Source organism: Chiloscyllium plagiosum, unplaced genomic scaffold, assembly GCF_037043375.1.
Source record: "Chiloscyllium plagiosum isolate Xiang-an unplaced genomic scaffold, Cpla_swu_hap1 HiC_scaffold_18, whole genome shotgun sequence".
Classification (NCBI taxonomy): Eukaryota; Metazoa; Chordata; class Chondrichthyes; order Orectolobiformes; family Hemiscylliidae; genus Chiloscyllium; species Chiloscyllium plagiosum.
This window is the reverse complement of record NW_028270156.1, coordinates 34902270-34916934: the sequence shown is the minus strand read 5'-3', so window position 1 is coordinate 34916934 and position 14665 is coordinate 34902270. Positions and strand designations below refer to the sequence as shown.

General features: G+C 42.7%; 1 protein-coding gene across 2 annotated transcripts in view; it reads left to right on the top strand.

The window, feature by feature from the left end:
• The first annotated feature begins 3138 nt into the window (after positions 1 to 3138).
• LOC122557750 (deformed epidermal autoregulatory factor 1 homolog) overlaps positions 3139 to 14665 on the top strand; it is a 63609-nt gene continuing 52082 nt past the window's right edge. For both annotated transcript variants that reach the window (XM_087996462.1, XM_043705707.2), the window contains exons 1-2: positions 3139 to 3389; positions 7472 to 7566. In XM_087996462.1, the coding sequence (XP_087852588.1) occupies positions 3272 to 3389; positions 7472 to 7566 (213 nt within the window). In that variant the 5' untranslated portion in view covers positions 3139 to 3271. The remainder of the gene's footprint in view (positions 3390 to 7471; positions 7567 to 14665) is intronic.

Below are 14665 nucleotides of genomic sequence, written 5' to 3'. Positions count from 1 at the left end.
TTAGTCTTTCCGAGGGTGTATTTATGGGATGTTACCATATTGGAACAGTTGCTGTTCAGTAGTTAAATAATCTATTATTCTGTTAAGTTTTCCAATAGAGTTGTTAGTCTAATTCTTCTTTCTTTTGTTGTATTTTAACTATAGTGTTTGAATAAAGTGTGCATTGTTTTCAGCCTGATGGATTGATCAATTGAATTGCATCCAGAGCAAAACACCTTTAAAATAAGAAAAAAGTTAGGCTATCTCCTTGACATGTTTTGACAGGGTTTGGTCAGGTCCATAATTGAAGTGATTTATCAGCCAGATACCAGAATGATTTGCTTGACACTCAGAGCAGATTACTCAACCAACTAAAAAAAAGATATTCCTCTTGGTCTACATGTTGATGCCCATGAGAAATATATGTTTGACAGAACAAAAGGGGTAACACATCTAGTGTCTTCAAAATAGCACCATGTGTTCTTTGACAATCAACAACTGGATTGTCAGTTTAGTGCTGTTCTTAAGACAGCACCTCCAAAGGGCAGCACTCATTCAATGGTGTCAGAAATAGCCTTTTTTTAAAAGTTCTACATTCAAGTCCTACATGTAAATTTGTGATTCTGATACGTGTTGCAAACCGAGTTATAGCTGTCACACTTCGAATAAAATTTTAAAAATGAATGCCCAATTGTACTTTGTAATTTATTTATACGAGGTAAAAATTTATTTATACTGTTGACTGGTCTGTACAGAAGTTCAACTCAGTAGTTCTGTTTTCACAGATGCCGCCCAATCAACATTTTCTGTTTTATTTCAGACTCCTAGCATTTGCCATGTCCTGAGGAAGGGTCACTGGATCTGAAACATTAAATTGGAATAGGTGGGCGGCATGGTGGCACAGTGGTTAGCACTGCTGCCTCACAGCGCCAGAGACCCGGTTTCAATTCCCACCTCGGGCAACTGTCTGTGTGCACGTTCTCCCCGTGTCTGCGTGGGTTTCCTCTGGGTGCTCCGGTTTCCTCCCACAGTCCAAAGATGTACTGGTTAGGTGAATTGGCTACGCTAATGGGGGAGAGGGGCCAGCAGGAGTTCATTGTCCACATTGGACAGGAATTGGGAGGTCATGTTGGGCTGTACAGGACATTGGTTAGGCCATTGTTGGAATATTGCGTGCAATTCTGGTCTCCTTCCTATTGGAAAGATGTTGTGAAACTTGAAAGGGTTCAGAAAAGATTTACAAGGATGTTGCCAGGGTTGGAGGATCTGAGCTACAGGGAGAGGCTGAACAGGCTGGAGCTGTTTTCCCTGGAGCGTCGGAGGCTGAGGGGTGACCTTATAGAGGTTTACAAAATTATAAGGGGCATGGATAGGATAAATAGGCAAAGTCCAGAACTAGAGGGCATAGGTTTAGGGTGAGAGTGGAAAGATATAAAAGAGACCTAAGGGGCAACGTTTTCACACAGAGGGTGGTACGTGTATGGAATGAGCTGCCAGAGGATGTGGTGGAGGCTAGTACAATTGCAAATTTAAGAGGCATCTGGATGGGTATGTGGGAAACAAAAGCTCACTCACTTTAATAATTTCAGTCCGAGACCAAATATCTGAAACAGAGTCGTTTATTTGTACACTTGCAAGTGGGTGCCATGTCTAATTGCCAGGTAAGGCAATGACAAATGCACAGTAAACCTCAACAAACTCTCGCAATTTATAGTTTTGTCCCATATGTTTTCCTTATTCCATTGTTTGTTCCCTGCTTCGCTTACGTCACTCATTTCCTTAAGACTGATCCCACAACTTCTGTTTATCCGGCCTTGTCAGTGACAAATGTCTATCTCTGCCTCCCCCATAAAGTTGTTTGACGTCATCCCATCCTTTGCTTACCATTATCTGCTCCCTCCATCTGCGCTGCCCCTCACAGCATCTTATCACTAAGCCCTTTTAATTGGGGTTTGTTCCTGTGTCTCTGTACAAGTGGGGAAACAGATGTTTTTCCTGTTTGCCCATACATCCACCATTGTTCTGTAATCACGTCTCATGCTAACATACCATTTTCTTTAACGGATTATATGTTTTCTCATTTTTGCTAAGTCAGCTCTCGTCCGAAACAATCCCAAACTAATGTGAATTCATTTACTCTGTATCAGAACTTATAATTGCAGAAATAACATTAATTCACCTATATCCCACAGGTATATGAATAGGAAGGGTTTTGAGGGATATGGGCCGGGTTCTGGCAGGTGGGACTAGATTGGGTTGGGATATCTGGTCAGCATGGACAGGTTGGACCGAAGGGTCTGTTTCCATGCTGTACATCTCTATGACTCTATAAATTGCCCATAGTGTTAGATGAAGGGGTAAATGCAGGGGAATGGGTCTGGGTGGGTTGCTCTTCGGAGGGTCAGTATGGATTTGTTGGGCCGAAGGGCCTGTTTCCACACTGTAAATAATCTAATCTAATTTCCTTCACAGATGCTACTAGACCTGCTGAACTTTCCCAGCAACCTCTATTTTTGTTGCAATAATTTATCTTGTTTAAAGTGGCATCAGGTTCTGTATGTTTATTTTTAATGCAATTTGTAAAATTCTACTTGCTGAATTATTTTGAATAAAATGTGAATGCAATTAAAGTTGCCAAAATAGAGTTTAGGCTAAATACAAATTAAAGTTTTGGTTGTGAAGAGCCACGCCCCCTCACTAAAGGGTTCGGTAATTGCCGGAATAACTCGGGTCAGGTTCGGCCTTACTCGGGCCGCCGGGAAGTTTCGGTCTCACTCGGGAGGCTCGGGCCGGCAGGAGGGATCGGCCTCACTCGGGAGGCTCGGGCCGGCGGGAGGGTTCGGCCTCACTCGGGAGGCTCGGGCCGGCGGGAGGGTTCGGCCTCACTCGGGAGATTCGGGCTGGCGGGAGGGTTCGGCCTCACTCGGGAGACTCGAGCCGGCGGGAGGGTTCGGCCTCACTTTGGAGACTCGGGCCGGCGGGAGGGTTCGGCCTCACTCGGGCCGGCGGTAGGGTTCGGCCTCATTCGGGCGACTGTGGCCAGCGGGAGAGGGTTCGGCCTGACTCGGGCGACTCGGGCCTGCGGGAGGGTTCGGCCTGACTCGGGCGACTCGGGCCGGCGGGAGGAATCGGCCTGACTCGGGCCGGCGGGAGGGTTCGGCCTCAGTCGGCGAATCGGGCCGGCGGGAGAGATCGGCCTCACTCGGGCGACTCGAGCCGGCGGGAAGGTTCGGCCTCACTCGGGCTTACGGGAAGGTTCGGCAGTGGCCGGTCGCCGCTCGGCGAAAGGACGATGGAAGCGAAGGGAATCGGCATGGAGTCGCCTGAAGTGACGGCGGTTTCGGTGATGGGGGAAGAACAGATCGACATTGCCGAGCAGCTGCCGAGTACGGACGAGGGCGGCTTCGCAGGCAAGTGCGGTTAGGGAGGGGGAGGGGAGGAGCGGCTGGATATGAATAAAAATTAAAAGTGCCGGCCGGGCTCTGCAGTTCATGAAACAATAAATAAAATTAAATGAAGCTGCAGCGGCAACAACCGGCCGTTTAGGCTCGGGAGGCGACATTAAAATCCGAGAGGAGCCGATCAGGCCCGAAAGGGTTCGGCTTACAGCTGTCCACTCGATCCAAACGGAATTATTCTAGTCGGCTGTCTGTCGTTTAAAGGTGATGGAGTCACCTGGCTGAACGAAAATAGATCATTGGCAGCAGGATGGGAGATATGGGGAAAGTGGTTGGGGAGTAAAGTTATGGGGTAGGTTTTGTGAGGAGGGAAGGTGTGTGTTTGTGTAAGTTGGAGCAGGGAGCAAGGGGGGAGCAGTGGGTTCTGGCTGTGATTCTGGGGTAAGGGTTGGGGTGCGCGATGCTTTGTGGAGAGATTATCAGGGGTAGATGAGAATGTGAAATTTGAAACAAACAGAATGATCTTATTGAATGGGGATGTAGTCTCAAGGGAGGGTGTGAGATAGGGAATATCAGGATCTGTGGATTGGGTTGGGCTGGGAGATTGAGGTTGAGTGGTTAGATTCCCCTGTTTTAAAAGACTTCATGCAAGTTATTGCCTTGGGCTGTCATCATCCTTTTTTGGAGGGACTGCTACACACACACACTAGGCTAATTGTATTGGTAGCAAAATGCTTTGAAGTTGTCTGATGTCTATAATTCACTACCTCTCACAATTCTCAAAACTCACGACAGATGGAAGTTCCTTTGTTTTCTGGTTCAGAGAGTTTTCTTCACTCGTGACCCCGAATCATTGTTGCAAAATTTGCTGAATTGAATTTTTCCTGCCTTAACATTCCAAGGAGACCACCCAAACAACATTTAACTGGTAAAATAAAACAAAGAACAGAATTAAAATATAAAATATAAAACAGAGTTAACATTTTGAGTCCCAAAACATTCTGATGAAGGGTTGCAGAACTAGAAACATTAACTGTTTCTCTTCACAGATTCTGTCAGATCTGCTGACTTTCTGTAGAAATTTCTGTTTTTGTGTGTTTCAACATTTAGCCAGACCTGTCACTGCTCAGCTTCTAAGATTGGCACTGAACTCTCTGACTGGTGAGGACGCTAAACACTAGACCAAGGAGTCACTGAAATTTGTTCAGAGCAATAGCAACTTGAACACCTGGTCTGGCTTCACTGACTAACTGGAGTCACTGATCATTCACACGTAATCTTGACTGGTTGATTAGAAGTGGCGAGAATGTTTTAACTGTATTTTACCACTATGTAATCAAACAATTTTTCTGAACCAGAGAAATTGTGTGTTTGATGCATCCTCATGACAGAAAAGTATCCCAAATCGTATGGCTCTCAAATTGTTTTCATGTTAGTTCAATTTCTTTAGGTCATTAATGTCCTTTGAGAAAGATTAGCTACTGTCCTTACCTGGTCTGAGCCTATATGTGACACAGCAACCTGCTTGGGTTTTCATTGCCCAATAAGATGATTGAGCTCGCCACTTAGTTGTGTCAAACTCATAGTAATGACAACCGTGCATAGTCCTGACTAACAATTCAACACTAATGCCAAAGTTGGGAGGTCTGTCCCACGGATTAGTCATGTAACAGCTTGACATAGTTACTGTCACAGAATTGTCAATAGCCAATGCCCCAGTATCTTTCATCACCTTTCCTAGGTATGTCCTGTCATACCAGCAGGGTTGACCCATCAGAGAAGTTAGAACCCAGCATGACTGGAAAAAAAGTTTAAGCGTTTGCGACCATATTCAGCAAGAAGTGCTGAATGATGAACTGTCTCCACCTACTCCTTAGTTTTCCATCATCACAGATGCCAGCCAATTTGATTCAGAAATGGTTGAATACACAAGGCACAGCAAAGCCTATAGATCCTGACCATGTCCTGACTCCAGGATAAACCATGTGCCAAGTCAAGCTATTCAGGACATCCACAACATTGGCATCTACTCAAAAATAGGAAAATTGTGGAAAGAATGTACCTGGGTAAAAGAGACAGAACAAATGTAGCTGGATTAAAAAAAGCAGGATGGTACGGTGGTTAGCGCTACTCCTTGTGTCTCAGTGGGTTTCCTCCATGTGCTCCAGTTTTCTCCCACAGTCCAAAGATGCGCTGGTTAAATGTATTGGCCACACTACACTGCCCTGCATTGTCAAGGAATATACTGGCTTGGTGGATTAGCCATGATATAGGGTTATGTGGATCGGGTGGGATGCTCTTCAGAGGGTCAGTGTAACTCAATGGGCCAAATGGTCTCTTTCCTCACTCCAGGGATTTCATGATTATATAAAATCCACTCTTGACTAATTACTATTATTGGTTTACTCTCAATCAGTAAAATAATGGAAGGTACATTGTTCCTCTCATCAAGTGGCACTTATTTGGCAATAAAGGGCAGCAGATGCATGGGAACACCAGAATTTGTAAGTTTGGCTTCAAACCACACGTTATCCTTTGTTGACACTCTTTGTCAGTGGGTCAAAATCCCCTAACAGCACTGGATGTAGTTGCATCATATTGCCTGCACACGTTCAAAGAATACAGTTCAAGAGCATATTAAATGTGTGTCTTAGTGATATCCAACATCACAAAATGTATTAAAAAATGGATTGTGCTGGCTGATCATTGTCACTGATTCCTAAGGTAAAAATCTACATCTGTTCTCGATCCTGAATCCATCTTTGATCACAGATAGTCTCCGGCATTCACATTTCATGAGTGGTTGGAAATATTACAGAGAATGGAACATTTCATTTGCATTTTGTTTAATGCACCCACCTTTTTGGGACTCTTCAGTAATTCTAAGCCTAGGGGTAGGTAAGTGCTGGGATGTGGGGGCAGGTTGCTATTCTGTTTAGTTGATGTGTGGGGAAGATAGCCTGTATGTTTCTTGTATAATTTAAGTGCTAATACAACTATAGATTAAGAAAGGGGAGAGGTACAACCAGACCTGAATGTCCTCCTACACCATTCATTAAATGTAAACCAGTGAAGAAGACAAATGGTACATTGGCCTTCATAGTGAGAGGATTTGAGTACAGGAGCAGGGATGTCTTACTGCAATTGTGCAGAACTTTGATGAGATTACACCCGGAGTACTAGGTGAAGTTTTGGTCTCCTATTCTGAGGAAGAATGTTCTGGCTATGGAGGGAGTACACCAAAGGCTTACCAGACTGATCCACGAGACGACAGGACTGACCTATGCAGAGAGACTAGATCAGATAGGACAATATTCACTGGAGTTGAGAAGAATACAGGGTGAACTTGTAAAACCCATAAAATTCTAACAGGACTAGACAAGTTAAGTGCAGGAAAGATGTTTCTTATGTTCGGGGAGTCCAGAACAAGGTTTCATAGGCCATTTAGATCTGAGATGAGACATTTCTTCACCTAGGGAGTGGTGATACTGTGGAATTCTTTGCCACAGGAAGCAGTTGAGGCCAAAACGCTAAATGTTTGCAAGAACAAGTTAAGTATTGTTTTGAAGGGCTATATGGCCTACTTCTGCTTCTGTATTCTATGTTTCAATGTTAAGATTCCCAAGGACTCCTGGGAACATGATATTCTCACAAGAGCGGGAGAAAGTCTGTTCAAGATGTGGGATGGGAAATGAAGAAGAACCTAGTTGTGGAAATCTCCCAGTATTCCTGGGAGTGAGTTGGTCTTCTCTCTAGAGTCTGTTTGATGTTCTGATGGAATGGAATGGTTTGGGAAGTCCTTGGAGTTTGTCAGTAATACACGAGTTGGGGCATCCAGTATGTGTCAATGTTCTGCGGAAGTGGACAGGTTTGTGCAGCTCCTGGGAATATGTCAATATTTCAGTTGAAACTGACCTGACAGTACAGCAAGAAACAAGACACATACTAGCATTTCAAACTCTGAGATGGGATACACAGTGCACCATCAGTGTGGAATATCTAATGATTTCTGACACATGGAAGAATTATGCACGTTATTTTTACTGGTGGGGAAAACAGTTAATAGTTTATTTTCCCTGGTTTCTGGGTTCCAGAAGTGACAACGGTGACTGTGGGCAATATGACTGGACCTGCGGACAATGTTTTTACAACGTCTGTTGCGAATGCCTCCATATCAGAGCATGTACTGGTAAGTAGTTTCATTTACTCATATGTAGTCTTACATATCCCATTAACCATGAGGATCATAAGCTACCATTTATGTTACCTCCAGCGAGATGTCGTGACCAGCCATGTATTTCCTTCTCCTTCCTTGTCAGCATTCCACAGGGACATCCTGGTCCATGCCTCCTCCACTCCCAACATCTTCCCTCAACCCCACAGCACCTTAAAAAGCAATCACAGAAGATGTAACACTTCTCTGTTTACCTCCTCCTTACTCAGGTCTCCGCAATATGTCCCAGGTGAAGCAGCGATTTACTCTGTTATGGACCAGGCCAGACCCCCTCAAAACATTTCAAAAAAGTGGCCCAGACTCTCACTTTGCTGGTTCTTTTAAGTAGGTGTAGTGCAGATATTACAGGAGTGATGCAGCTGGTCAACCACTTAGTTTTAAACAAAACAGAATTTATTTACAATATTACCGAATGAAACGCGAACAAAAGAGTCATAGATTCCTAGAGATGTCCTTGTCGACCAGATATCCCACCCCAATCTAGTCCCACCTGCCAGCACCCGACCCATATCCCTCCTAACCCTTCCTATTCATATACCCAGCCAAATGCCTTTTAAATGTTGCAATTGTACCTGCCTCCATCACTTTATCTGACAGCTCACTCCATACATGTACCACCCTGTGTGTGAAAAAGTTGACCGTTAGGTCTCTTTTATATCTTTCCCCTCTCACCCTAAACCTATGTCCTCTAGGCTGGGTGACTGCTTTGCAGAACATCTTTGTTTGTCTGTAGAAATGACCTTGGGCTTCCAGTTGCCTGCCACTTTAACACACCACTGTGTTCCCATGCCAACGTATCTATCTGCTGCAGTGCTTTTGTGAGGCTCAGCATCTCATCTTTCACTTGGGGATACTGCAGTGTTTAGGAATCAACATTAAATCAAATAACATTTGAGCTTGATTGTGTTCTACCATTTTGTTTTACCTACCCTAATCCCTGGTCTTGTGATGACATGGTTTACTTTCAGCACAACCTGCCCATTTTCTCTTACTCTTAACTCTCATCATTTATTCAGATTCTCTTCAGTCCTGATTTACAATCAACAATGACTTATCTGTCTACCACTTTCATATCTCTCTTTTTCTCTGTTTCCATCTATCCATTCAGTTTTTCACCTCCCACCCCTCCTCCTTCTGCATAAATACTACTACTTCCAAGTTGCTATCAGTTCTGATGAAGTCACCTGACCCAAAACGTTAACACTGTTTTCTTCCCACAAATACAGCCAGATATGCTAAGTTTATCTAGAAATTTCTGTTTTTGTGTCTTGCATATCCCATGTTTTTATATCAGTTTAAATCTATTGTGTATTGGAATAGTATGTGTCTATTTCTGACAGTTGGATTTCTGTCAATGTTAGCCATGGTTCAGAGATAGCACTGTTACTTCTGTTACTCAGGAGGCTGTTGGTTCAAGTCTCACTTGAGAGACATAATCCAAAATCAAGACTGAAATTTTCAGTGTTGCCAGCAAGCGATGTTCATGTCCCACGTGTAAATTGTTTAGTGCGTGTGGGGAGTCATACACCAGACTCTCAAAGGACCGATACTGAGGGTGCACTGCAGTATCATAGGGTAGTACTATGGGAATGCAGGACTTGGAGAGGCAATACTGAAGGAACACTGGAATCATGAGCAGTATTTGAAGGAGTGCTGCAATGAGGCAGTATTGAATGAATGCTGTGCATTTTGAGTCAAGGTCTTTTTGATAGTTTGAACTGAAGTTTCATCTGCGCACTCAAAGGATGTAAAAATAATCTGTGGCACTATTTGAAGGAGAGCATAGGAGGTCTACCTAATGTCACAGTCAATATTTATTCCTTTATAAACTGCATTAAAAGCAGATTATTTGATCATTATTTCATTGCTGTTTATGGAATCTTGCTAGCCACAGATTGGTTAGAGACAAAACAAATTGCACATGCTGGAATTCAAGACAGACCAGCAGGAGGCTAGAGGTGACCATGTTTACTATGTCATTGCAATTCTTGATTGGCTGTGAAATTGTTTTGGATGACATGAGTTTGTTAAAGGTATTAGATAAAATGAAGTTCTCTCTTTATTTAAATAATTGACTTGTCACTTATAATTTCTTTATATACTGGTTTGGTCTCCATCTCCTCCTTGATATGCCTACAGAGTTCTTGCTGCCTGCTTTATGGCTGATTCCCAGATTTAATTTTCATCTGCTCATCTCTCCTTCCCATCCACAGAACTTTCACATTATTCTCATCTGGCTTAGGTGACTACGTTTCCACTCTTTTTGACATAGAACAAAAACTTTTTGTCCCAATGTTTTTCTATCATTGTGAAGTGAATTAAATCCCTCCTATCTTAATCTTGACAGTCTGGGTCCTAACAGTTTTCCAATTACCTTGAACAGCATCACCAAAACAGGTTAACAGATTATTTATCTCATCAATGTGAGAGTGCTGTACACACATTGGCTGTGTTTACCAAATTAGAGTTATTAAGCTCTGGTATACACTTTACATACTTCATGATTTCAGAATACAGTAATATAAATGCTTTTGAGAAACCAGAGAAGCGAATAAGGTGAGGGGTGATTTGAACAAAGTGTCAAAGTAGGAGGGGTTTGACATGGTTGGCAAGCAGAAATTGTTTCCAGTGATAGGAGGATCACTAACCAGATGTCATATATTTAAAATAATTCACAAAAGGACGAATTTCTTTTGATACACACTGAGTTGTTGTGACTTAGAGTGTACTGCCTGAGAACACAATAGACGAAAGTTCAATAATACTGTTTTGAAGGGAATTGGATAAATAGCTGAAGGAAAGAAATTTACTGTTCAGGGCAGCTAAGGAGACGCAATAAATATCAATGATGATGATATTGTGAGAATAAAGAACTAGTGAAGAAATAAATAAGTGACAACAATCTAATTCATGCCAAAAATAGCAAACAGTGAAACATTTTTAAAATGTAAAAGTTTGTTACTACATGGAACGTCTAGCCAGAAGTGGAGAAAAGCAAGTTGCAAGTAATCTTTTGAAAGGCATTTGGATAAATATTTGAAAAATTTAAAATTTCAAAAGGTATCAAGTACAAATGGAGGAATTAATGACCTTTCTTTCTGCTGCAAAATTCTATGGCAGATGGCTGAAAATCTCTTGGAAATAGCTAAGAGGCAAAAAGGGATGTTGATATGAGACTAGGAAGAATTGTCCCAGGTGTAGTCAGGAGCCCCTGGGGAAGAGTACAGGGAACCTTGTTCCAGCCTGGGAGATCCTGATACTGATGCTGAATGTTTCACTGTCAGGCATCAATTATTCTAATGCAATTTTCATTAAAAGCCTAAAGGTCCAGTCTTAAAAACCCAGAATTTCGACTGAGGACATGCTGTAAACCATAAATAGTCACATTAGCATCCTCTCAGGCTCAGGACTTCCACATTTCTGGCTTTTCTTGACACTTGACAGAGCGTTAGATGTTAGCATTAGAGATTATATCCTTGATGCTTCACAGAAAAGCATTCTTAAAAAAACATAGAAACCTAAACATCATGTCGGCTGAGGCCTATAAGACCATAGGACATGGAAGCGGAAGTAGGCCGTTAAAACCATTGAGTCTGCTCTGCCATTCAGTGACGTTATGGCTGCTGTGATAATCTGGAAATGTGTTGCTGGAAAAGCGCAGCAGGTCAGGCAGCATCCAGGGAACAGGAGAATCGACGTTTCAGGCATAAGCCCTTCTTCAGGGCTTTCCTGAAGAAGGGCTTATGCCCGAAACGTCGATTCTCCTGTTCCCTGGATGCTGCCTGACCTGCTGCGCTTTTCCAGCAACACATTTCCAGCTCTGATCTCCAGCATCTGCAGACCTCACTTTCTCCTGCTGTGATAATCCTCAACTTCATTTTCCTGTCTTTTCCCCATAACCCTTGATTGATTTACTGATTGTAAATCTGTCTATATCAACTTTTGAATATACTTAATGATCCAGCCTCTTCGGCCCTTTGTGGTACACAATTCTACAGAATCACTACCCTCCTGAAGAAGGAATTTTTCCTCATCTCTGTCTTATATAGGCAGCTCCTTATTCTGTGATTATGCTGATTGGACCTAGACTCTCCCACAAGGGGAAACAACCTTTCTACATCTACCCTGACAAGACTCCATAAGAATCTTGAACAAAATCAGAAATTGCTGGAGAAATTCAATAGGTCTGACAGCATTTGAGGAGAGAAGCAGGGTTAAAGTTTTGAGTCCAGTGACCCTTCTGAAATGATAGTAGCTAGGAAAAGGTGGTATATGTTGAAGAAGGCTTGGGGAGAATATGAGTGAGCAGATATTTGGGGATGGAGCCCAGAAAGAGAGAGAAAGACAGGTTGTAGGCAAAATAATGAATGATAGTATGCCAGAGAGCAAGAAAAGCTGATAATGGGGGACCGTAAGTAGGTGAAATTGGGTTGGCTGTGCTGAAAGCAGTCCACGTTATCAGAGGGTCTTGAGTCTGAAAGTGGGTAAAGGAGGTCTTCTAGCTCTAAAATTCTTTATTGTGATATTGGGACCTGAAGACTGCAGGGTCCCAAGAGGAAGATGACATGCTATTCTTCCAGCTTGTGTTAAGCCTCACTGGAGCATTGCAGCAGACTTGTGACAGACATATTGCTCAAAGTACACTGTGATGTGTTGATGTGATATATAACTGGAACCTTGGGGTCATTTCTATTCTTTCCACCAAAGTGAACAACCTCAGATTTTCTCTCATTATATTCCATCTGCCCAGTTTTTGCCCACTTACTTTACCTGTCTATATATTTCTGCAGCCTCTTTGTAACATTCTCACCCACTTGTCTTCCCACCTATGTTTGTGTCATCCATAAATTTGGCTACAGCACATTTACTTTTGTCATCTAAATGATTAATATTGATAAATATTGTAAATAATTGTGCTCCTAGCATGATTCCTATGGCATTCCACTAGTTACAGATTGCTACTCTGTCATAGAAGGTAGGAGTAGAAGTAGGCCACTGGCCCTTCAAGCCTGCCCTACCATTCACTTTGATCGTGACTGATCATCCAGTTCAATACCCTGTTCCTGCTTTCTCCCCATACCCTTTGATGCATTTAACCCTAAAAACTGTATTTGACTTGTTCTTGAAAACATTCACTGTTTCGGCCTCAACAACTCCAAAGATTCATCACTCTGTGGGCTTAAGTGTCTTAACCCATATCCTTAGACTGTGACCCCTGGTTCTGGACCTCCTGGTCACTGTTTTCCAAGTGTTTTGCTAATAAATCTTTTATATTTGGCTATAGCATTTTCCCTACTACTTAGGTCAAGCTAACTGACCTATAATTATATGCTTTTTTTCCCCTATCTTTTTTAATGTATGTAAGTTTGCTTGCTGAGCTGGGAAGTTCATTTTCAGATGTTTCATCACGATACTAGGTAACATCATCAGTGAGCCTCTGGTGAAGCACTGGTGTTAGTGACCCGCTTTCTATTTGTGTTAAGGTTTCCTTGGGTTGGTGATGACATTTCCTGTTCCTTTTCTCAGAGGGCGGTAAATGGGGTCCAAGTCGATGTGTTTGTTGATAGGGTTCTGGTTGGAATGCCATGCTTTGAGGAATTCTCGTGCGTGTCTTTGTTTGGCTTGTCCTAGGATGGATGTGTTGTCCCAGTCAAAGTGGTGTCCTTCCTCAAATGTGTGTGACGATACTAGTGAGAGTGTGTCATGTCTTTTTGTGGCTAGAAAGACTCCATACGGACAACAAGCAAAACTAATGTCATTTACAAAATACCTTGCAAGAACTGTAACAAACACTACATTGGACAAACAGGCAGAAAACTAGCTTTCAGTATCAGAGAGTGTTGAATATTGCTGAACATTGAGCAATCAGTGAACATTCCCACTTCTACCTGATAATGGAAGAAGTTTATTACTGAAGCAGCGGAAGATGGTTTACCCTAGGGCACTATCCTGAGGAGCTTTTGTAACAACCAGAGTTATATTTTTTGTTCTCTGTATTACTACAGGTAGTGGAGAGTTTTCCCCTGATTTCTATTGCCTCCAATTTTCTCGGGCACTTTGATGCCACCCTCAGTCAAATATGGCTTTGATGTCAATGCCTGACACTTGCACCTCACCTCTGAAATTCAGTTCTTTGCTCTTGAGACAAGGCTGTAATGTAGTCAGGAGCTGAATGAACCTTTGCAAGTCAAAACTGAGCATCAGTAAGCAGGTTATTGCTGAGCAAGTACTGCTTGATTGTGTCAGTGACCCCTTCCCATCCTGATCAAGATTAGACTTGTAGCACAGTATTTGACCAGGTATATTTACACAGCATTTTCACTGGACATGCGTGGGCAAACTTTCACATTGCCAGATAGATGCTAATATTTTAGATGTGCTGGAACATCTTGGCTAGGAAAATGGCTAGTTTCGGCACCCAGATCTTAAGTACTATGATTGGAATATTCTCGGGGCTTTTAGCACTTTGCAGTATCCACTGCCTTTAACCAATTCTTAATTCACATGGAATGAATCAGATTGGTGAACACTTGACATCTGTGATAGTAGGGGCTTCCAGCAGTAGTTGAGATGAATCATCCACTCTTCACTTCTGGCTGAAGACCATAGAACCATAGAAACGTTATTCAGCCTATCGTGTCTGCACTGGCTGAATAAACCAGCTGCCCATTCTAATTTCACTTACTAGCACTGATCCAAGGCATTGGAGGTTACACTGCTCCACATACAGATCTAGATTTCTTTGAAATGAGTTGAGGTTTCCACCTCAGGCAGTGAGTTCCACCACCTCTGGGTGAAAATCTTTTCTTCTTGTCTATTCTCTAATCCTTCTAGCAACCACCTTTAAATGTTTGTCCTTTAGTAATTGACATTACCGCTAGGAAGAACAGGTCTTCCCTGTTCTCTCTATCAAAGCCCCTTGTTATTTTGTACACCTTGATTAAGTCACCCTTCAGTCTGCTGTGTTTTAATGTAAACAAATCTATCCAGTTTTTACTCAGCCCACACTCCTCTCCCCCCCTCAGCTCCACCCAAGGCCCCAAAGGATCGCTCC